General features: G+C 41.7%; 1 protein-coding gene across 3 annotated transcripts in view; it reads right to left on the bottom strand.

Annotated features, from left to right (window-relative positions):
- MTUS2 (microtubule associated scaffold protein 2) overlaps positions 1-24,036 on the bottom strand; it is a 560,716-nt gene that overhangs the window by 130,635 nt on the left and 406,045 nt on the right. For all 3 annotated transcript variants that reach the window (XM_070520454.1, XM_014843838.3, XM_014843839.3), the window contains 2 exons: positions 17,485-17,583; positions 4,158-4,369 (listed from right to left, as the gene is read on the bottom strand). In XM_070520454.1, coding sequence (XP_070376555.1) covers positions 4,158-4,369; positions 17,485-17,583 — 311 coding nt within the window. The remainder of the gene's footprint in view (positions 1-4,157; positions 4,370-17,484; positions 17,584-24,036) is intronic.

The following is a 24,036-nucleotide window of genomic DNA, read 5'->3' as shown; positions in this document are numbered from 1 at the left end:
TGTCACATGAGAATAATAACTACACCAGCTAGGGTCGTTGTGAGGGTTAAAATAATGTATGTAAGGTGCCTAGGATATAGGAGCTGATCAATAAACAGGAGCGATATTGTTATTTAGGATCTCTGCCTTGTACTTTTTTGAATCCTCCATAGAACCTTTTATGGGAGAGGCAAGGTTGATAAAAATCTTCTAATAACATAAGTGAACTGAAGATGAAAAGGTGAAGTTGGAACATATAAACTATATTTAAAATATGTACCCTTAACCAACAACAAAAACATAGATGAAGTGAATGTAGCAGAATGTTAATAAGTATTAAATATAGATGATGAGTGCTTGGGTGTTATACTTTCTACTCTTCACTATTTAAAAATTTTTTGTGATAAAAGGTCAAATAGTAAAGGCTATATATATATATATATATATATATACACACACACACACATATATACATATACACACAACACACACACACATTGGGGAGGCACCGATGCATTATTAATTTTTGTTAATTGATTGACGTAAATTTTCATGCCTTTTATGCCTAAACTATTTAATAATAAATAAAAAACAAAAACCATCATCTACTATCACATTCATCAAGTTACCGAAGAAAATGACATATATCAGTATGAAAAAATATTTAATAACTATAATAAATCTTATTAAAATAAAATGAAAATAAATACACCCTCAGATGTAACTTGGATAAAACTTGATGTTGCAGGGGAGGCACACCTCTTAATACAGGACCATCGTCCGGATTATTCCCTGGATTGGCCACCAGGGGCTGCTAAAGAGTAGCATTCCCAGGAACCGGGCAGCAAGAGAAAGATAAAAACCATTCAACTTGACCCTGAGAGGTGCGAGTCCCTGGGAGTCACGCTCATTATTACACCGCCCGGAGTCTGGGACCAGGGATTTCAGGAGATCCTTTGGCCTGTGGTGAGGACCATGCCTTGTCACAGGGACAGAGCTGCCTGCAACCAGCGCAAGTGTGAAGCTGGTGTTGGCACCTAAACGTGGCATCTTAGCATCCCCGGGCACTGGGCTCACTCAGGCTATGTCACAGCTGACAACTTTCACGGCTGCTCTGCCCCGTGTGGGGCAGAGATGGAAGATTCTTATCTAGGCTTCTAATTCCTTTTTCCAGTCACTTCCCACACAGTGAGACTTACTTCCAATATACACTTAATGGCATCAGCACACTCTGGAAAAAATATATAGCAGCTGAATAAGCTAGACTAGAAAATTATTTCTGTCCTTAAAGTACAGCCCAGACCAAACCCTGTGTTTTAACTTTATATATCTCACATATCTCTGATTCACCTCCCTTGAGAGTAAAACATTTGAAGGTAAGGCTTTGTCAGATTTCCTTGTACTCAGAAAGAACGTCTTACTGACTGTTCAAAGTACCTTTGCCAATTAATTCACCACATTCTCACAATAACCCTGTGAGGAGTTATTATTAATCCTATTTGAAATCGAGGAAACTTGAGACTCAAAGATGACTGGTCAGAGGTGACTCGGCTAGCAGGAGGCCAAGCGAGGAAAAGGTTATTCCTTCTGGTGATGATGACAAGGCTCAAAGAGGGGCAGTAACTTGCTCAAGATCTCATAGCTACATGCAGGTGGAGATGGGACCGACTCCTTGCTGGTGCCGTGCCCTCTCTCCACTATGCCATGCTTTGCAGATGAATATGCTATAGCGTAGAAAAGATATATGTGCAGAGTTCCAGCAAAGTCTTCTAACTGGAAGTGCAAAAAGATATTGTCTTTTCAGGCAAGCTTTATAAGGGTCATGCTCTTCACAGCTGGCACGCTCAGCTATGACCATTTCTCGCACATAATAATGATACATCGGCTACCCAAGACAGTGACACTGAACGTTTCAGGATTACCAGACCTCACAGTAGAGGGCTCCATCACTGGAGGTTCCCAGGTTGCTTTGCCTCTATTTTCCCAGGTGCTCTACTGCATGTCACACCTCCTGGTCTAATTTGGTATTATTGGTAAACTCTCAGATCAATCATCTTAAACCACACAGAATACACGACAGCCTGTGTGGCAGATACCTGTGTTCAAATACAGACTTTTTCTAACTTGTCCATTTTTTCTTCTGGGGTTTATCTGGAGAGAGAGTTGAGACCACAAAGACAGAGAAGAGAACACACTGTGTGGGAGATGAAATGCCACGGTCATCTGGGAGGCCTGTCTGGAGCTACTGGCTGTGGCTTACTGAAAAGAAAATGAAGTTCATGTCCCCCACCCGTCTTGCTGAAATGTCATACTGCGTGCAGCTCCAGCAGTAGGGAGGCCCAACGGAGATGCCCACGAATCACCTGCTGACCCTTTTTGGTTTCTGACTTAAGAACTGTGTGTATGCTGCGGAGAAATAAAACTAACGGTCATGGGCCAACAGGGAATTTTCCTGGGGCACAGAAATGCATAACTATGGGAAGCTGACCCTTAATTTCGGCACAAGGACTTCTTTTCTGCCATGATGCCACAAATGGGGCCCAAAAGTTCCAACTTTAAAACACAGTACATCTTACCAATATGTTCTATCAATGTCTGTTGATGTGTCTGTCCACGTGAAACCTCTGTCAAGGATGTGTTACGGCATTGTGGATGATGCACGGAAGGAGTAATCCCAGAGCGGGCAGAGTAACAAGGTAAATGTTACCACTGAACTTCAGTGAACAACCCTGTTTTCCTTTCTTTATCAAAGAGGGGACAGTCAGCAGAAAATATACATCCAGCTGAAGAACAAAAACATGCCACTCTTTCTCTAAGAAGAAGAATGTTCAACGTTTTCCATGGCAAGTCAGGCCTCTTTGGTGCTCAAAAATATGCTTGTAATTTTAATTCTTACGAGGGTGGGTGTATAGCTACTTCAGTTGCTCAAGGTTGACACCAACAGTACTAGGCCAGAAAGGAAGACATGAAATTCAAATTGGTCATTCATTACTGGTGTTAAAATTCTGGTTAGGGGAGAGGCTGAAACTATTGGTAAAACTGAATTCTGTCCACGTTGTCTTTCATTACAACAACAAATTGGTTAATTGGCTCTTTCTTTTTTTTAGCATAAAAAGAAAACAACAGAAATGAGCAGCTCAAGCTTCTATATGGGGCAAGGGGAAGGCAGAGGATGCCATGGAAGGCCAGAGCCCTCCGCACTCTAAGGGTCAGATGATAAACAAACCAGTGGGCATGGTGCTACTTCACAGTCTTCTGATTTTCCTATTTAAATTAGCCGGAGATCCAGTCAGCTGACTTTCTTATTTGGAGAGCACTTATACAGAATTTTTACTTCCTCCCATTTATAGATACCAGAAGGTCCACATAGGAAACTCAAAATGCCCTATGAGTTTTTAATACACTAATTCATAATGTTTAAACCTTGAAGGCAAATGTTCATTTTCTCCCCCAAACATGCCTTGGGCCACCTCAAGGTGAAGCAGAAATGCACTCAATCAGACAGCAGGCTTCCACCAGCCTCTGCTCCCTGTCAAGAGACGGGAAGCTGAACTACACCACAGCTAATGACAGACTCAGTGTCCAGACAGCCCTGGAGCCTCTGGACACTTAGTTGCTGAGAAGAAACCAATCCTCTCTGCGTTTTCCAAAAAACTGAGGGAGCAGGGAGGACCCTGTGGCCCCATGTTCCACAAACCTTGTGAGCGTGGCCCTGAGGAGACACCCTAAGGCCTGGCACTTTCCATCTCTCCTCAACAAAGTGGGACAGCACTGTGGCCCTGTCTCCCTCTGATCTGAAATGGGCACGAATTTCAGAATCTGGCCATTTCCTCTCCACAGTGCACACAATCACATATTCCATTTTCCTCAGAGATCTCACCTTCAAGATATTCATTAATATCTTTTTCTTTCTTTTTAACATAATTTTCTCTTTTGGCATCAAGATGATTAAATCATTCTTCCCTGGCTAATTTCTTTCACATCTCAGTATAAACTTGGGTCCCAAGACATTATATGACGCTGCCGGAGATTTTGTATGACTTTCTGAAAATCAAACCTGAACTCTAACGCCAAACCCAAACCAAAAAACCCATACACACCACACACAACCATCACCACCACCAACCCCCTCGACCCCAAACAGAAAGGCCTTCAACATTCCCCGAATGTGGCCTCACCTTCCCAAAGAAGTGCTGCGTGGACACGGCGAGGGCCTCGAAGCCACGGAAGGCCCTCCTCAGCTCGCCCCGCACGAGGCCCAGCTGCCTGGCCTGCTGCTCGCATCTCTCCTTCAGCCGCTGGACCAACTGCCGCTCAGCTTCGCGGGCCTGCAGGTCTGGCTTCGGGGGAAACCCATTTCGGGGGGCTGTGGTCCTCTGCTTGGGGTACCCTATAATGAAGAAACAGTCACTTGTAAAAAAAAAGATTCAGACCAAATGTGACAGAAGGATTTCATCAAGAGCAAGTGGCCGAGAAGGAAGAGCCCATGGTTTGTCAGCTTAGCTATTCGACAAAACAGACTTGAAAATATTTGCTCCGTTTATGTGGTTTCAAGGGCAAGTTTTCATGCTTAGAAAAAGAATAACAGACAAATTTGCCAAATTCCCTTCAGCTTCCTATATTTCTTCCAGACCTGCTGAGAGAGACTGAAGCCGTTTCTTTTTTCTTCAAGGGGCTTGCTCTTTGAAAATGTCTGATGGGAAGTAACTCGATCAATCCGGGTCAAAGTCAGAATTATAACCCAGCAAACTTTAATTGGGCACCAGGGAGTAACGCCTACATGCCCCTTCCTTCCCTTTTCGTGGTCGCTCTAGTGACCCTTTCTTCAATGTCAAGCCAAATCACACCTCTGACGACCTTTGCTCCAGGGACTTCTGGCTTTAAACTCCTACAGCATCAATGTCCTCCAAAGTATTCCCCCATGTGACCACTCACACCACCTCTGTGGCTAAAGGTCCAGTCCAGTCACGCACCAGCACAGTTAGAAGAAAGTGCTGATTCCCTACCAGCCCACAAGGCCTCTGAGATCTGGCTCCTGTCAGGAAAAGACTGGGTGTGGGGGGCCACAGAGGAAGCAGCCAGAAGCTCCGCCTGGGGGTGGGGACAGGGTGGGGGAGGCTTTGAGGAGAGGTGACTTTTAGGCTGCAGCTGGAAGGAGTAAAGGCAAGGCCCCAGGAAAGAGCACAGAGACAAGCACTGCATCATGGCCAAGGACCCCGGGTCAGCAAGAGTCTGCCTCGGAACTGCTGTCCTTCTGGCGTGCGGCTCAGACACACCTGACACCCGCACAGGACCTCGTGCTGGACAACGGACTCCCATTCCAAAGGCACGTTCTTTCCTTTGCTCAAGTAGACGGTGTCCTAGAGGACATGACATGGACGCTGACCGCACAAGTATGAACAAACTTTGATGCTTCAAATATTCTTCTGTCTCCCCGCTCTGCTTCCAAAATATCAGCGAGTAACATACAAAACAAACGGAAAACGGTCGTCTCTTCAGTACCTGACACGCTGAGACACAGCAGAATAAGGGCTTCTGAGCACACAAGTGGCCTTGTCTTTTAAGGGGAAAGGGGCTAATTGATCTAAATACTTCTGATTATTAATTTAATGGTAACCATGCTAATTTTAATTAAATCTTCCTCTTACGAAATCATCAGAGATTGTAATGCAACCTCACATATGACACATCTTAAACTATTATGACTTAATGGATAGTAGAATGTGCAATTATTGCTTCTTATCAACTGTCTATGTTAGTAGAGTAAATAATATTCCAGAAAATTCATTTGCCCGTTGCACGCAAATCAATCTTAATATATACTTAATCCCAACATTCTCAACACTGAAAATGAAAGAAAAATAACAAACAACAGAATGTGAGTGATTTTACTACCAGCATCAAGCTCTAAGACACAGCCTAAGACGGAAGGTAGGTTTTTCATGACTACTGTTCGCCACTTTATTGTTGTAGCTGCTGATTTTATAAAACACTCCAGTGTTTTAATTAATGCATTGAGGTCCCCGGTGCCTGACACCACTACAACAGAAGGCACTTCTTTTAGAAATTTGAAGGAATAATAAAACATATTTCCAGTTTAGGGATTTAAAGCTGACTGGGATCACGGCATACAGAGGCACCTCTGAGCTTGTGGATATTAGGAAGCACTCACGTCGTCATGTATTTTTGGCCGTCAGAGCTATCCCGTTATTATTATTATCATTATCATTATTATTAGGTTCTCAATTACACTCAACGGTAAATGGACAATATAAAGGGATTTGGTGAAATCCTATTCTTGGTGTTAACTTTGACACAGGCATTATTATATTATTACTCACACACTTAAAATCCCAGTGTTCTGTGGAACACCAGTGCACTCAGTCCACATTTCTATTCCTGGGGCCACCAAATTGACATTCTGGGCCAAGAAAGAGGCGCCTCTGAGAATATCAGCTTTTGGTACTAACACACCAGGTGAAAGGTTAGCTGCTTTGTGACGGCAAACCACCTCATGAAACCAGTCCTTGTCCGGGGTCCCTGGTTGGCTGCACATCTGCCAAAGAACCACTGCCACAGCACAGACTAAGGCTCAGGCCCCAGGCTAAGATTGTAGGAAAGAAATGCAGGGAAACAAGGATTTTTTTTGCTTTATTTATTGCTTTTAGTTGAAAAGGAACCTGCCATTTTCTAAATATATCAAATATAACTTTGCCTAGGACTAACAATCATTTTACAGTTGGTACCATATTTCTGGTCCTCACAAAATCTGTATTCTTTCTTGTGCTGTCATTTTGTTTTAAGTACTTCTATAGTGAACTGTCCCTTACTTTCCTGTCCACCTCTATCTCAGACTATCCTCAGGATGGTACATAAGGACAGGCTTCTCTACCATGTTGGGGACAGAGAGCTTCTGTTGAAAGACGACGACTGACACACAGCCAGCTTCACTTGTTTCATTAAAAATTTAGGAGGATTTTGCTTGCCTCTGCTGTCTTCTCTTAAAAGCTAGCACACAATGAAACGAAAATGCCGATCTGCTTAGGAAGTAAGGGGTTAATGGGGCCATGAGATAGAAAACCTCTGGAGGTGAGTGGGTCACCTGGAGCTGGTGGAGCTCATGGCGGCACTGGATGGCGTGTGGCGATCTTATATCTGTGTTCCTCTGGAAGAGCCACTGTGCATGCTTTCTATGAGGGGCATGCCATGTCCCCTGAAGACACTGCGGGTGCTGGAAGGTTTCGTTATCACCTCCCTCTCTGTTCCTTGTGGTATTTATACTGCTTCTGGGGTGCTTGAAGTTTCAAAGCAGGCAGGCGTGCCAGTGACCTCTCTCTGTGGTCAGGCTGAGCCTCCCAACACAGGTTTAGTTCTTTTCAAAAAATCAAAACTCTGGTCTCCTACAATATCCTTCCGATTTCCACCCAGTGGAACAAGGAAGCTGATATTAATGAATAAATACCTTCAAAATAAGGCTTAGTCATGGTTTTGGAGTCTTTAAAGGAAGTGAACAAGAGAGCAGAAATACTAGTTTTTTACTGACTGCCCCTTATAAACTTCCCGACTGTGGATGAGGCTTCTGCTCAATGCAACTCTTCGACAGGAAATGCATGGATGGAAATACCTAGACTCGGTCCTGCCATGACCAGAGCTGACTTCATACGTATACTTCATGTCATGGGTTTTTGGGGAGGGGGATGAAAATATTTGACAACTTTTATTGAGCACCTACTATGTGTACGATATGTGCAAGGCCCAGAGGGGAGTGCAAAGGGATGTGGCCCTGTCCTTGACCTTAGGCAATCCCTTGTCAGGCGGGGCCCATCAGGCCTGGATTTCAGGTCTTGTGACTCCTTATCCAGGGCTTTTACACTTAAGCACAGGTGGATCCACTCGACAGCATCTCTAACAGATCTCACAGGCTTGGGAGCACACTCTAAATCCAGACCATCCTCTTCTACCTCAATCTTGCCCCAATCCCAGTTTCTTTTTAGCTCTCCTATTAGCTGCATAACTCTGATTAGGGGTAGAGAGAATCTACAATGATCCCAGTGACAACTGGCAACTTGGAGGAAAAAGCCAGTAACCTTCTTCTCTCACAAAGGTGAATGCAAGCAGTTTGCGTGCAAAGGCTGAGCACTAGGGAGAACACAGCCCTTGAAAATGGAAAGACGATATTAAAAATTCATCGGCAGCTATCCAGAGGACTCTAATGGATGGAAAAGCTTAGTTTAATTTTAAATCTGGAAGCTTAACTGACATGATAACAAACGAACAGTGTAGCCTTAGATCCTGTGTATTTACAACATCAGAGAAGGCCCATGACCTTAACACTTGTAAACATGAAAGGAAAGAATTATAGGACACAACTTTAATAGGGTTCTGGCTTAAAGAAAAGTACTTCATGAGTCTGGTCAACATCTTAACATAAAGGAAACCTGTTCCTTGCAGACTGGCACCAGCAGGACACCCCAAGGAGCACATGTGCTGAGCTCTTTGTGGTCTTGGACAGGCTTTACTTCTCTTAAGCTGATCTAAATTTATTTCAGAAAATTTTGCCCAGTAGCACACTATTTTCCTAGAAGGGTGAAGAGCAGATGGCATGAGGGTAGGAAATTTCCTTCCAGCCAGTCCTAGGCAGGGGTGAGGGCAGAAATGACTAAATTGGGCAGCACCCACCCACATGGTAAGTAAGTGACCTGCTACACTCTAGAAACGAGAGCTTTACATTTCACATTCCAAGGAAAGAGCAGACTCATTTCTACTTGATGTAAGAACAGAAAAAACAGGAAGTTACAATCAGGGTTTCCCAGGCCAACTATGAAAAATTTGTCACTCTAATCCACTCTCTAGCAAAATAAAAATTGACATAAAGTATTCTCATTTTCAGGAAATTTCTTATTATTCACAAGAAATACAAGTGCTATTTACAAGATAAATATAAATTTCTCTTTTCTCCAAGAGTGAAAAATCATGGTTTATCTTATAATATGTAATACATATTATATTACATTTTTTATATTAAAACATATAGCTACTTCTAGCCAAGATAGAGTAAGGATCAGACTTACCTTTTGATCTGAAACTACCCCAAAAAATTTGGCGTAAATATATAAGACAATGGTCTTCAAGACATTAACATTAGGCGATGAAGCATAGTGATCCCCAAGAGTCGGCAAATGAATGAGTTTTTAGCCAAGTTCTGATCAGTGCCCGCCTGTGAGGAGAGTATCCGACGCCAGGGAAAGAATTCCACAAAGGACTAGAGGGAACAAGCCCCAGAGCTCCCAGAGGCCAGAAACAGTCCCTGTTCCCCTGAGCCAGGTGGAAAACCTCATCACTCACAGGGCATCAAGGAGAGTACTCAGAAGGGTGTCACCTCGGTAGTGTGGCAAAACTAACCCCAGATTAATTGCTAATTCGGACCGGCCTAACGAGGCTGAAAAGCAAGACCCAAAATGATCAAACTCCTTCCAAATAGCATAGTTCTATTCAACAGCAAAGCTCAGGAATATTTACAGGAATAAAAAATATCCAGGACCCTACAAGGAAAAATTTACAATGTCTGGCATCTAAAAACACTCTCAGGCATGCACATAAGCAGGATATACAACCCATAATGAGGAGAAAGTGCAGTCAACTGAAGCCCACCAAGAAATGACACAGATGATTAACAGATATTATAATAATGTCCCATATGTTCAAGAAGCTAGAGGAATGATCGAATATGTCAAGCAGAAACAAAGAAGATTTAAAAAAAGACCTGAATAAAAATTTTAGAGATTGAAAACTCAAATGTCTGAGATAAAAAATACACTGGATGAGATTAAGAGTAGATGAGATACCACATAAGAAAAGATTAATGACATGAATTTTTATAGTAGCATTATTCATAGAAGCCAAAAATTGGAAACAGCCCAATTGCCCATTGGGTGAATGGATAAACAAAGTGTGACATACCCATGTAACATTATTGAGCTGAAAACAGGAATGGAATACTGAGTCATGCTTTGACATGGATGAACCTTGAAAATATTATAAGTGAAAGAAATCGACACAAAAGGCCACACATTATATGATTTCATTCATGTGAAAGGGTCCATAAAACAGAAAGTAGACTAGTGGTCGTCAGTTGCTGGGGGAAGCAGGGAATGGGGAGTAACTACTAACGGGTATGGTGTCTTCTGGGGTTGATGAAAATGTTCTGGAATTAGTGGTGACAGTTGCACAACCTTGTGAATATACTAAAAACCACTGAATTGTACACTTTAAAAGGGTGAATTTTATGGTATATGAATCATAGCTTAACTAATAAAAACACAATAAGGATGTTTTGATGGGCCCATTTGGACATGGGGACATTTTGCTGCCATTTTATCAAAATGCCAGTATCAAGACAGCTGCATCCCGTGTCCCTTCAAAATGTAGTTTCTGCTATCAAGAAGCTTAGAGTCATGGAAGAGCAATAGCTCTGACATGTTGATGCTTAAATATGTTATCACTAATCTTCACCACAACCCTGCAGCACAGATAGAATTCCCATTTTACAGAAGAGAAAACTGAGGCTCAAATAAGTTATGTCATTTGACCACATGATTATACATCACGTGAGCCACTGAGCCAGGATTTGAATCCAGTTCAGTCTATGCTTTTGGGCCAAGCAACCTGGCAACATTTAGAAAGTGCAAGAGAAGAGTCTTTAGCGAAGGCAACTAAGTACAAGCATTTGTAGATGCAAGCAGAGAACTGGCAGAGAGGGGGTCACAGAGTTGAAGGAAGGAAAGTTTCAGGAGGAAGGGAGTGAGCAATACTGTCAAATGCCGAGAGAGAAGACAAGGAACAGGACATGCCTATTTAGACTTAATATCCAAGAGGTCACTTGTGGCCTTTGCAGGAGCAGTGGAACAGTGGGAGTGGCAGCTCGATGGCCATGAGGGGAGGAGTCATTTGTAAGCAAAGGCACAGAGATGGGGAACATAGACTACTTTTTCCCAAGGCTGGCTACAGATGGGAGAGAAACACGTCAGAAATATGTGGGTCGGGGCATTTTGTTGCTCTGGCTAGTTTTGTTTTGGGGATGGGATTGGCGACAGAAAATACAGTCCCTGTCCTCAACGAATTTACAGACCAGTCTGGGAGGGAAGTACACCTCAAATTCACCACCCAAAAAGTCACCCGTGGGCCAGATGACATTTGACGGCTCAAAGGCCTGATACAGGCACCACTGTTCCAGTTGATCTTCTCTGATATTCAGTAATCTGAAGAAAGGAGAGTCACTCTCAGAAAGGGATGAAGGAAGCAAGGAAGGGAGTCTAGAAACAGGAACACTGTGGCCCCTAGATCTCTCCACTGTGGTTATGTAGCATTTCCAGGTTTCCCCTCACCAGGGCTAGCTTGAAATTCACCTGTGGTAAGCTGGGCTCCAATGTTTCTGCCTCCTCATATACACACCCTACTGCTGTGAACTGAACATTTGTGTTCCCCACAAATCACCTGTGGGAGGCGATTAGGTCATGAGGGTGTAGCCCTCATGAATGGGATTAATGCTTTTATAAGAAGAGACACAAGAGAGAGGATCCCTCTTTCCCTATGTGAACATAGAGCAAGAAGCCATCCATCTGCAAACTAGGAAGAGAGTCCTCACCCGGAACCAAATCAGCTGGCACTTCAACCTCAGACTTCCCAGCCTCCAGAACTGTGAGAAATAAATGAGTGTTGTTTAAGCCACCCAGTATGATATTTGTTCTAGCAGCCAGAACTGACTAAGACACCTGCATAATGCCCTGGAGGGTGAGTGGAATCTGTGCATATGATGAGACACTACTCTCATGGTGACATTACATTACATACCAAGACAGAAATTATCCTTGGGGAGCCTGACCTAACCAGGTGAGCCTGTTAAAAGCAGACTTTTCTCCAGTAGAAAACTGGAGAGTAGGAAGTCAGAGATTTGAGGCTTGAGAAGGATTCAACACATCATTACCACTTTGAAGATGGAGGGGGCCACATGGTAAGAAATGGGGGTGGCCCTAGGAGCTGAAGGTGGTCCCTGAATGATAACCAATAAGGAAAGAGAGACCTCAGTCCTACAACTACAATGACCTTGTTCCCCCAACAACCTGAATGCACTTGAAAGTGCTTTTTTTTTCTCCAGAGCCTCCAGTCAAAAACTCAGCCCAGCCAACACCATGATTTCAGCCTTGTAGTTGTCTAACCAGAGAACCCAATTAAGACGCGCCTGGACATCTGACCTATAGGACTGTGACCTATAGAACTAATAAATGAGTGTTATTTAAAAAAGAAAGAAAGAAAAGAAAAGGGAAAAGAAAAACTAGCAAACATATAGGAAGAAAAACTATCCAAAACGAAACACAGAGAAAAGACTCAAAGGAATGAACAGAACATCAGTCTGGACAGGAGCTGGGGGGCAACTTCAAGAGGCCTGATGTATGTATAATTGGACTCCCTGAAGAGGATGGGTCAGGACTGAAAACTTTTGAAGAAGTAATGAACAAAATTTTTTCAAATTTGATGAAAACCATATACCCACAGATCCAAGAATCTCAAGCATAAAAGATATGAAGAAAATGCCATCAAGTTAAAGTGCAATCAATTGCTCAAAACCAGTGATAAAGAGAAGACCTTTAAAGCAGCCAGGGAAGAAAAAGACTTATTTTGTACAGAGAAATAAAGATAAGGAGAACAGGTGATTTTTCATTGGAAATCATTCAAACCAGAAGACAGTGGAACAACATCTGTAAACACTCAAAGGAAAAAAACCCAACTTGAATTCTGAACAAAGTAAAAGTGTCCATCAAAAATGAAGGTAAATAAAAACTGAAAGATTTCTTTACCAGAAAACCTGCACTACTAAGAATGTTACAGGCAATCCTTTAAGCAAAAGAAAAATGATAGCAGATGGAAATCTGGATCTACATAAAGGAATGAAGAGCACTAGAAATGACAACTAAGTGAGTAAATCTAAAAGACTTTTTCTTTATTTAAATCTTGTTTTAAAAAGACCCTGAGTGTTGATAATCAGCAATCACAAGTTAGTGTGGGTTTATAATACACATAGGAGGAAAATGTTTAATAAGAGCAGCACAAACACAGGAGGAGAGAGATGGAAGCACAGTGTTGTCAGGCTCTTACAGTGTATGTGAAGTCACAGAATATCACTTGAAGCTGAATGAGAAAAGTTAAAGATGTGGACTGTGAACCCTAAAGGAACCTCTAAAATCACACAAGAAGATACAGATAGCTAATACATCGACAAAGGACACAAATGGAACCATAAAAAAATATACAATTAATACAAAAGAAGGCAGTAAAACAGGAGAAAAAAGAAAAAAGAACATATGGGATGAGTAGAAAATAACAGCAAGATGGTAGATTCAATCCTACTTAAATCAATAACATCAAATGGACAAAAAAGGTAGAGATTTCAGATGAATAAAACTGCAACAGCCAGTTATATCCTGCTTGTAAGAAACCAACTTAAATATAAGAGATAAATAGATGAAATGAAGAATTATGGAAAGAGGTATACTATGCCAAAACTAATAGAAAGCTGGAGTGGCACTATTAACATCGAATAAAGGAGATTTCAGGGAAAAAAATTACCATGGATAAAGACAGTCATTTCATAATGATAAAGTGGGCAGTTCAACAAAATGATAAACAATCTTAAATGTTTATGTACCTAATAGCAGAACTTCAAAATACATAAAGCGAATAATGATAGAAATGAAAGGAGAAATAGACAAGTCCACAGTTATACTTTGAGATTTCAACAGCCTCCCCTCAATTACTGACAGAATATGTAGAGAGAAAATAAGTAAGGAGACAGAATACTTAACAATGCTATCAACCAACTTGATCTATGACCCTTGTAGAATGCTCCACAGAGGAACAGCAGAATAGACATTCTTTTTAAGTACATATGAAACATTTACCAAGACAGACCTTGTTGTGGGTCATAAAACAAGTCTCAATAAATTTAAAAGGATTCAAGTCATCCAAAGTAGGTTCTCCAACCACAATGGAGTTAAATTAAAAATAAAATAAGAAAGATCTCTGAAAAGTCCCAAATATTTGCAAACTAAACAACACACCTCTAAAAAACCATGGGTCAAAGAAGAAATCAAACGGCCAGCCTTGGTGGCCTAGTGGTTAAGTTCAGCATGCTCTGCTTCAGCAGCCCAGGTTCGGATCCCAGGCACAGACCTACACCGCTCTGTCAGTGGCTGTGCTGTGCTGGCAGCCCACATAGTGAAAAAATAGAGGAAGATTGGCATGGATATTAGCTCAGTGCAAATGTTCCTCAGCAAAAAAAAAAAAAAAAGAAGAAATCAAAAAGAAAAATTTGAAAATATTTTGAACTCAAAATATCAAATATATCAAAATTTGTGGATTATAGCTAAAATAGTATATAGAGGGAAATTTATTGTATTAAACACATACATTAGAAAAGAAGAAAGACTTAAAACTAACGACATCAGCTAATTAAACCCAGTGTAAGCAGAAGAAAAGAAATAATGATCAGAGTAGAAATAAGTTGTATATCCTTCTGCAAAAAAAGAAATTCAAGCCATACCTCACACTATATACAAAAATTAACTCAAACAGATCATAGATTTAAATATAAAACCCTAGCTCTAAATCTCTGAGAAGACAATGTAGGAGAAAATCTTTATGACTCGGGTTACGCAAATAACTTTTAGATAACACCAAAGAAAAAAACTGTGAACTGGATTTTATGAAAATTAAGAACGTCTACTCTTCACAAGACGTTGTTAGGAGAATGCAAAACAAGCCACCAATTGTGGTGGAAAAAAATGCAAATCACATAGCTGAAAAAAAATTGTATCCAGAATATATAGACTCTCAAAATTCAATAAGAAAAAGAAAACAAGTAAAAATGCTAAAGTATTTGAATAGATATTTTATCAAAGAATACATGCAGATGTTAAATGAACACAAAAAGATGCTCAACATCTTAACATCATTAGTTATTGGGGAAATGCAAATTAAAACCATGAGATACCAGTATGTACCTACTATAACGTCTATAATTAAAAAGACTGACCATACCAAGTGTGACAAGGATGTGGAGGAGCTGGATCTCTCAGACACTACTGCTGGGAACATAAAATGGTACAATCACTTTGGAAAACCTTCTAACATTTTTAAAAAGTTGAACACATAACTACCATATGACACAGGCGTTCCACTCCTAGATATTTTCTAAGAGAAATGAAAGCAGATACCCATACCAAGACTTGTACAAATGTACATACCAGCTTTACTCACAATAGCCAAATCCTCAGGGAAAAAAACAAACCCAGAAGGGCATAAATAGGTAAACAGGTAAAGTGTAGCATCCACACAGTGGAGTTCCATTTCTCAGTAAAAAGGAATGGACTGGATCTTGAACAAATCATGCTGCGTAAGAGAAGACAGTAGAGTAGACATTACACAGTTCCATTTATATAAAACTTTAGAAAATGCAAACTAATCTATAGTGACAGAGTGGGGACTGTGATGGGGGTACAGAGGGGCAGGCGGGAGGATGACCAAGGGCCACCTGGAGACTTTGGGGATGACGGATATGTTTGCTATCTTGATTGTGGTGATGGTGTCACATGCATACGCACGTGTAAAAACTTATCAAATTGTACACTTGAAATATGTGTAGTTAATTATACCACAATAGAGATGTTTCTAAACTATAGCACTGCAAATTTTCTTCTGTTTAGGATTTTCTTAGTATAAATATCTCCATCCTATTACTTTCAACTTTTTAGTATTCTTATATTTTAGGTGGTTACTTTGTAAACAGTCTAAAGCTAGATTTTATGGCATAAATATGTACTTAATAAATACTTTTTGACTGTTCAATAAATTAACCCAGCCTGGTAATGAAAAAATTTAATTTAGTCTAGAAAATCATGTACATTCATTATGACATATCTGAGTTCATTTCTAATCTCTTCTTCTTTTACTTTCTCCCATCTCCCTCCCTTCCTTCCCTCCTTCTTTCTCTTCTTTTCCTCTGTTTTTTTTTATTTTCTCCCTTTTTTGCCTTTGTTTGCATTGATTGAAATTTTCTTTATCCTTACTCCAACTTATTCCTCTCTACTGATTCAGAATTATATAGTCTCTTTTACTGATTATCCTAGAAATTTAACACATGTATTTTAAGTTAACCAAGTCTAAAATTACACAATCTGTTTACCCTCTTCCCCTAGAATATAAAGACCTTACCCATGGTGGCTTATTTCCTTGTGTACATAATAATTTCACTGGATTCTGCTAAGTGGACACAGACACGACAGCATTTTAAATTGAATTTTCAGACCGCAGTGGTAGCATGGATTCCGGCTTTCAAACGCAGGCAGGGCAAGTTTGGGTGAGGAGCTCCTAAGGAAGGGCTTCTTCCCCTTCCCCAACTTCTCTCAGAGCCAACGCCGCAGCAGGCCGGGCGGCCCCAGCAGGGTCAGTTTTCTTTTCTTTCTCGTCCATCCAGTGAAGGCGTTGCCTTTCAGAAACTCCAGGTTTACGCAGCGCCCTCCAATCTGATCTCCCACCCTATTTAGACACCAGGTTTTGTCTCCTGACCCTCATCTGTGTGGCTCTGGCTTATTTCCTGTACATTTTAAATTAACCAGGAACGTTAATAAGTCCTCTGCTCTCCATGCTTTCTGGTTAATAGAGTGGTGACTAAGAATGCAGTTTTGGGATTCACAGTGCTTGGGTTAAAACCAAGACTCTACTACGTATTTCCTGCGGTTCTAGGCAAATTAATGAAAATCTGCGTACCTCAGTTTCCTCACACGTAAGGGCAGGGGCAATAACAGGACCTGTCATGGAGTTGTTGTGGGCATCAAAATAAATTAATACATTTGAAGGCCTTAGGGCATACCTAGCATACAGTAAGAATGCAAACATTAGCTGCTATGATTGTTACTATTTTTGTGCTTAAAGAAAATGTTCTGAGGTTATATTGTATTCTATTCTACAAAGGGCTTAATGCCTTACAACACGAATTTCCATAGTAAGTAATTTTCAACTTTCAAGTGACACTATGTAGCTTACTCACATCTGAATGTAAATAAATGGTTTCCTCATTGACAAAACAAGTACTTGATATCCATTGTTTCTCTGTTTTTCTTCCTTTTAGAAAACATTCTCTCCCGAGGTTAGATCTTCAAAGTCTGTTTTTCAATTATAAATTATTTCTACATGATGTTGGCATAGCAAATACTCCTACACAGAGAAGATCCTACCACTTAAACAAAGCATGGTAACATTTTGCTTTTTAAGATACAACGATGCCAACAGCTGGTTCATTTCATCCAGAGTCAGAATACACATGTATGTCAAGTCCTGGAACAATCACGCATACCACATGGGCTGGCATGGCTCCATTAATAACATCTGAACAAAATAAATTCCAAGTGCAAGTCTCCTCCCCAAATAACACAGCCCATATTTCTTTAATACCTGGCGAATGAAGCTTGGTGGCTGAAGCTGTTGTTCTCTTAGGAGATGAAACAGCAGGTTTATTAGCATCTTGATCTTTTTGTGCTTCTTTCTTTGTTCCTGTATATGGTTTAAAAAGAGAAAAAGCAAGAAGGAGAGCTAGTTACAATTGAAGCAGTAACACAAGTTGTTTGAGGGAAGGGAAGCTTAACAAAAGGCAAACAGAACAAAATAATATTTGGATGATTTGTTGCTATGGTCACCACCCCCTGTGCTTCAAGGAGGACACACTTGCTTATAGCAAAGGGGATATAGCTGTAGCGGTCAGGAGAATAAGCACCCTGTTGTCTCTGATTTGATGAAAAACGCCCATCTCTGGAGGTCACTGCATCCCAATGACCCTGACAAACTATCTGGGAATTAAAATTGTACTGTCCTTAGCCACCAACTTGGTCTGCCTGTCTCTTTCCGCTGAAACAAATTTTCAAAAGACATAGAAGGAAGCTGTAGCTGAACATAACTGCTCATGACTTCAGCATCATCGAGAGCCGAGCCACAGGGGACACGGTCTGCCTCTAATTAATTTCCAGGCAGCTGGTCCACAGAAGTGACCTAGAAGGCTTTTTAGCTCTCTCGGCTGCAGTTGAGCCTTCCTGGAACCTGCTGCCAGAGCCAGTCCCAGCAGAACGGGATACCCGAGCGTAGGCGATATCTAAGAACAGCGAGTAGGCACTCCTCAAATTATGCCCAGGGGCACTCAGGGCACAGTGCCGTTTCTCCCTTGCGTGCTGGGCACGGACCTGCACCTTCACATCACCTTTGTCTCAAAGTCAAAGAACAATGGATGGAAGATTAGAAGAACAACAGACCTGGACGTCCCTAGACCTGCCTCCACTTCAACACGGTTTATTATGTCGTTTCCAAAACAAATCTTGGGGATGGATCCTTAGATGCAGAACACGAACATCCCACTTCCCCAAGCCCTGCAACCTCTCTCCTCTTCCGGAGGGAACCACCGCTAGCGATTTGGCGTCTACTCTTCCAGACCTTTTTCTAGGTATTTAGAAATACATCCACACATATTCAAATACAGCTGTTAATTAACAAATCACATACTGCAATCTCTTTTTACCTACCTACATTTTTAAAGATCTTTTTCACATCAGTGTATTTTTATTTTTAAAATGTCACATTGTATTAACGGGCAAGATGCACCATAATTTATTTACCCATCCTCCTGTTGATGAACATTTAGATTGTTTGCAAGTTTTAGCTACTCAAATAGCTAAATGTGCTATAATAAACATTCTTCTACTTGTTTTGTTGTGCACATGTACCACTATCTTTACAGGACAAATACACAGAAGTGCTAAGAGTCTGCTCGTTTGAAGTATTGCTAAACACAGTCCAACTGTCCTCCAACAGGAGCTAACAATTCACCCTCCCAACCAATAGTGTGTGAGGGCAATTCTTTCTACATGCCCCATGCCCTACTAACATTGAAGTAAGTCTCAACCATTTAAATTTTTGCCAGACACAGAGAAGTGTCTCATATTAGTTATGTAAAGATTTCTTGGTTTGAAAACTGCCTAATTAAACCCTTTGCCCATTTTTCTTACGGAGGTGTAAGAACTCTTCATTTATTCTAGATATTAATCCTTTGCCTGCTACATACATTATATTTTCCAGCCTTTTATTTTGTGTGTGTGTGTGTGTGTGTGTGAAGAAGATTGTGGCTGAGGTAAGATCTGTGCCAACCTTCCTCTCTTTATGTGGGATGCTGCCACAGCATGGTTTGACAAGCAGTAGCTAGGTCCAGGCCTGGGGTCTGAACCTGCGAACCTTGGGCTGCCAAAGTGGAGTGTGTGAACTTAACCATTACACCACAGGGCTGGCCCCCTCACCTTTTACCTTTTAAAGCTTATGGTATCTTCCATTGTATTGCAGTTTTAACTTTTAATATGTTCAAATATGTCAATTTTTCCCTTTACAGCTTTAAAAGAACTATCATGGCCTATTTATACCTACGTGTGCATGCAAGTACGTGTGTGGGTGTATATATTATTGGGGGGAGAGACCATTTCAGGGGTTTGGAAAGGGAGGCAGGTCTTCGGATCCAGCCTCCTTCTCTTTTGTTCTTCTTCTCCGGCTGACTGAGCTACTACTGCCCCTGTGCCCTTGGACCTGCCTGGCCCCCTCTCCATCCTTGTCCACCTGCCTTCTGCTCTTCCACTTACACACCTGTCCTCACCTCCTCTGTTTTACTGCCTTTGGACAAACTGTTTTAGTCTTGTTGATTTAACTCTTCTAAGGCCTGAATTCCCTTTTGTATTTTCCTCCCCTACTTTGTTCTTCCTCTTCTCAAAATGCTTCACGGCAGTTAGTTAACCTACCCAAGTCTCTCACAGCTCAGTCATTGGCACCAATATTCACTCACTGTGCTCAGGCCCAAAACACTAGGAGTGACTGTGATTCGTTTCTTTGCTCCCTGTCCCCATTCAGCCCAACAGCAAAGCTTGAGAACACCTCCCCGGTCTGACCACTTCCCTCCCCTCTACTGCCTCTGCAGAGCCCATGCCACCCACACCCCTTCCGCTTCCTTCTACAGCCTCCTGTCTGGTCTGCTGCTCCCACTCCTGACCCTCTACAGCTTATCCTCCACAGCAGCAGATGAATTACTTAAAATCTAAGTTAGAGTGAGTCCTTCCTATCCCAAAACCCTTCAGTCACCTCCAAGACACTCAGAGTGAAACACAAACTCCTTACCACACGTACAAGGCCCTAAACACCAGCAGTATGCAATAGAAATATAATACAAGCCACTTACGTAATTTTAAACTTTGCAGTAATAACATTTAAAAAATAAACAGTACAGTGAAATCAATTGTAATAATGTATTTTATTTAACCCAAGATATTCACTGTCACTTCAACATCTGGCATTGGCCAGATTTTCAGTGCTCAGTAACTCAGTGGCCGCCATATTGAACAGCACAGCTCCGGATGACCTGGTGCCCTGGCTACTGCACAGTACATGGTGAAGGTTAATTTTATGTGCCGGCTTGACTGCCATGGGGTGCTCAGACATTTGGTCAAACATTATTCTGGGTATATCTGTATTCTGGGTGTTTCTAGATGAGATCAACATTTGAATTGGTAGACTGAGTAAAGCAGGCTGCCCTCCCCAATGTGAGTGGGCCTCATACAATCTGTTGAAGACCTGAGTAGAACAAAAGGCCAGGCAAGAAGAAACTCAGCCTGCCTGACTGGTTGAGCTGGGACATTAGTCTTCTGCCCTTGGACTGGAACTTATACCACTGGCTGTCCTGGGTCTTCAGCTTACTGACTAGAGATCTTGGAATTTCTCAGCCTCCATAATTATCTATATATTATGTACGTAATATTTACTTGTAATAAGCACATAACATAGAAATAAATTATACACATATAAAGAATACCTATTGGTTCTGGTTCTCTGGAGAACCCTGACTAATACACACACTGACATCACTCTGCCCCCTACTCACACACTCCAGCCACACTGCCAGCCTTGCTGGTCCTTAAACGTGCCATGCTTCTGGCCATTCTGGGCACTTTAGCTTGAGTTCCTTCTGCACAGAACACGCTTCCCCTAGACCTTAAGCTTGGTTCACTCACAAACAATCTTGAGAAAGACCGTGCCTGATACTCTAGGTAAAACAGTCCTCCTGCCAGCTGCCCTGCTCCCCTGCACTTGCTTTATTCTTCTTCACGGCATTTATCACTACACAAAAATATATTATGCACTCACCTGCTTGTTTATTGTTATTGTCTACCTTCCCCATTAGAACACAAACTTCAACCAGAGGGCCACCCCTTTCCCTGCACAGTGCGCTCGTTCAGTCAATGCCCCTCCCGCCCTCTCCCTCCCCCAGGGCTCCTTTCAAGACAGCTCTTGTTCAGTGTTTCAGGGCTTATAGAAGGCTGGAGCTGCGGGGTCCTGAGAGCCCAACCACCACCCTACTTCACGGAAGCCACACCCGCTTCAGAGAAACCAATCTACGGCTAATCTCACTCTTCTATTCCCACTCCCCTGCTCAGATTTCAGGTTTCAATAAACATGGAAAGGCACTGAGACTCCTAGGAGCTGAGAGGGGAAACGTTAAAGGCCAAAAGTCTGCACTAAACACAATAGTTTAAAGGAAAACTAAGTATGAATATTTATTCAGAGTTTCAGTATTTTCCATCCAGCCTTCATGGAGTACAATTTCGCAGCTTCCATGAAAAATTTAAATATAGATAGGCTTGACCTGGCAATTCTGCTTCTACAAATCTCTCTTTGGAACACTTCCACAAGTGTGAAAAGATGTCTGTTCAAGGATACTTCATACATTATTCACAATAATAAAGAAGTGCAAATAACCAAAACGCACATTGGGGAATGGTTAAAAAAAATCATGGTATCTCCATACTACGTGGTATGATGCAGCCATTAAAAAGAATGAGGCAGCTCTATATTGTACTGGTATGGAAAGATGTCCATGATAGATAAAAAAGCTGGTTGAACAGTACGCATGGTATTATCCTATTTTTATGACACAAAATGTTATCTGTATTACGTCTGTAAATATGTAAAAAGACCTGAAAGACAGGCATCAAATTTTTAATAACGGTTACTTCTGAGCAGAAGGATTGAGGAAATTTTACTTTTTATTTTAATATGCTTCTGCATTGTTTCCATTTTTTATGATGATCACATATTACTTTTATAATAAGAAATAAACAATAAAGGAGAGAAAACAAAACCAAAATGAAAATAATTTGTCTGATCCATGAAAGGATAAGGAGAGAAATAAGCCTAGTGCAACCAATTCTACAAGAATTACTTTGACCAAGTTTCACGATCCCTCCTCTAGGAACGCACGGCTGCCTGGAAAATTCCTGTGTGGTTCTAGGAATTCTTCTTGATGGCACAGAAAATTACCGCAATTAGTCAAGACTTTCAGTTCTTTTTGCCATTTTCTTGTGATCTAGACTCAGCCTAAGTGTTTTTTAAGTGTACCATAGCTTTCATTTAGCTCTATAAGATCCCTGAGTATACAGAAATGCCAGTATGGTTCTGGTCTCACAGTTTTCCTACTGCCCCTCCGGCCAGTCTCTCTCAGTGTCCCTGGCTGCTGCCTCCTCCTTTCCCTACACCTGAGGAAAGATACCCCAGGATTCTGTCTTGGCATTCTCCTGTCCACTCATCTGGATGAGCTTCTCTACTCAACATGCTTACACTGCCGAGTTGTATACACTGATGATGATAAAATCTGTTATTTCCAATCCAGATGGGCCCAGACATCTCTCCTGAGATCCAGACCTGATTTTAGCTGCCAACTAGATATTACCACTTACTTACTAGATGACCAAATCATTATGCCCCAATGGATCTGTCTTCCCCTCAAATCTACTCCCCTTCTTATATTTATTGTCCTGGTCAGTTGCTCTCTTAGTCACTGAAACCAGAAGCCAGCAAGTCCTCTTCCTTATCCTCCCACATCCGATCAATCACTAAGTCTTTCTGAACCTGCCTCTTGAGTAGCTCCTGAATCTGGCCCTTTATCCATTCTCACTTTTTTACCTTAGCTCAGTCCTCATCATTTCTTGCTGGGACAACTAGAAAAATCTCCTACATGATTTCTCTCGCGTGTTACCTTCTTTATCTTTACCTGACTCACCCTCCTCACAACTGCCAGACGACCCTTCTTAATCATTAACCAGATCACTTGATTTGACCTTTAAAAGCCTTTCCAATGCTTCCCATGGTCTTCTCCAGGGAGTCTCAGCTCTGTGCCTTGGGAGGAGCAATCTCCAGGATGGCACTTTCTCTGCCACTCGTCCCTGCTGTGACACAGCAGTTTCCATATGACGGTCCGTGTCTTCGCCTGTGCTGGAGCACTCGACCTCTCCCTCACCTGCTTGGCCCCCTCCTGATCACAAGCAAATTCAGCTCATCTCTCTTCGCTGAAGACTTCCGTATTAGTTTCCTACTGCTGCTGGAACAAATTACCACAAACTTAGTGATTTAAAACAACGCAAATTTATCCTCTTCTAGTTCTGGGAACCAGAAGCATGAAATCAGTCTCACTGGGCTAACGTCAACGTGTCGGCAGGGTTGCTTCCTTCTGAGGTTCCAGGGGAGAATCCATTTCCTTGCCCTTTTCAGCTTCCAGTGTTCTTGGCTTGTGGTGCCTTCCTCCATCTTGAAAGCACATCACTCCAGTCTTTGCTTCCATCCTCACATCTCCTCCTCCCATAACTCCTCCTGCCTTCCTCTTATAAGGACCTTTGTGATTACATTAGGATCATTGCCTCACCTCATGGTCCTTAACCTAATCACACCCGCAAAGTTCCTTTGGCCATGTACATGTAACATTCTTAGGTTCCAGTGCTCAGGACAGGGACACATTTGGGGCCGTTATCCAACCTATCACACCTTCGCTGTCTAACTGAATAGATGAAGAAACTCTTTCTACTTTTCAAAAAGACACTAATTGTTTGGCCTATATTAGTCCCCTGAGTCCCTGACACTTATTTATGAAGCTTTCCC

Source organism: Equus asinus, chromosome 11, assembly GCF_041296235.1.
Source record: "Equus asinus isolate D_3611 breed Donkey chromosome 11, EquAss-T2T_v2, whole genome shotgun sequence".
Lineage (NCBI taxonomy): Eukaryota > Metazoa > Chordata > Mammalia > Perissodactyla > Equidae > Equus > Equus asinus.
The sequence above is the reverse complement of the archived record's forward strand: the minus strand, read 5'-3'. Positions and strand labels throughout refer to the sequence as shown.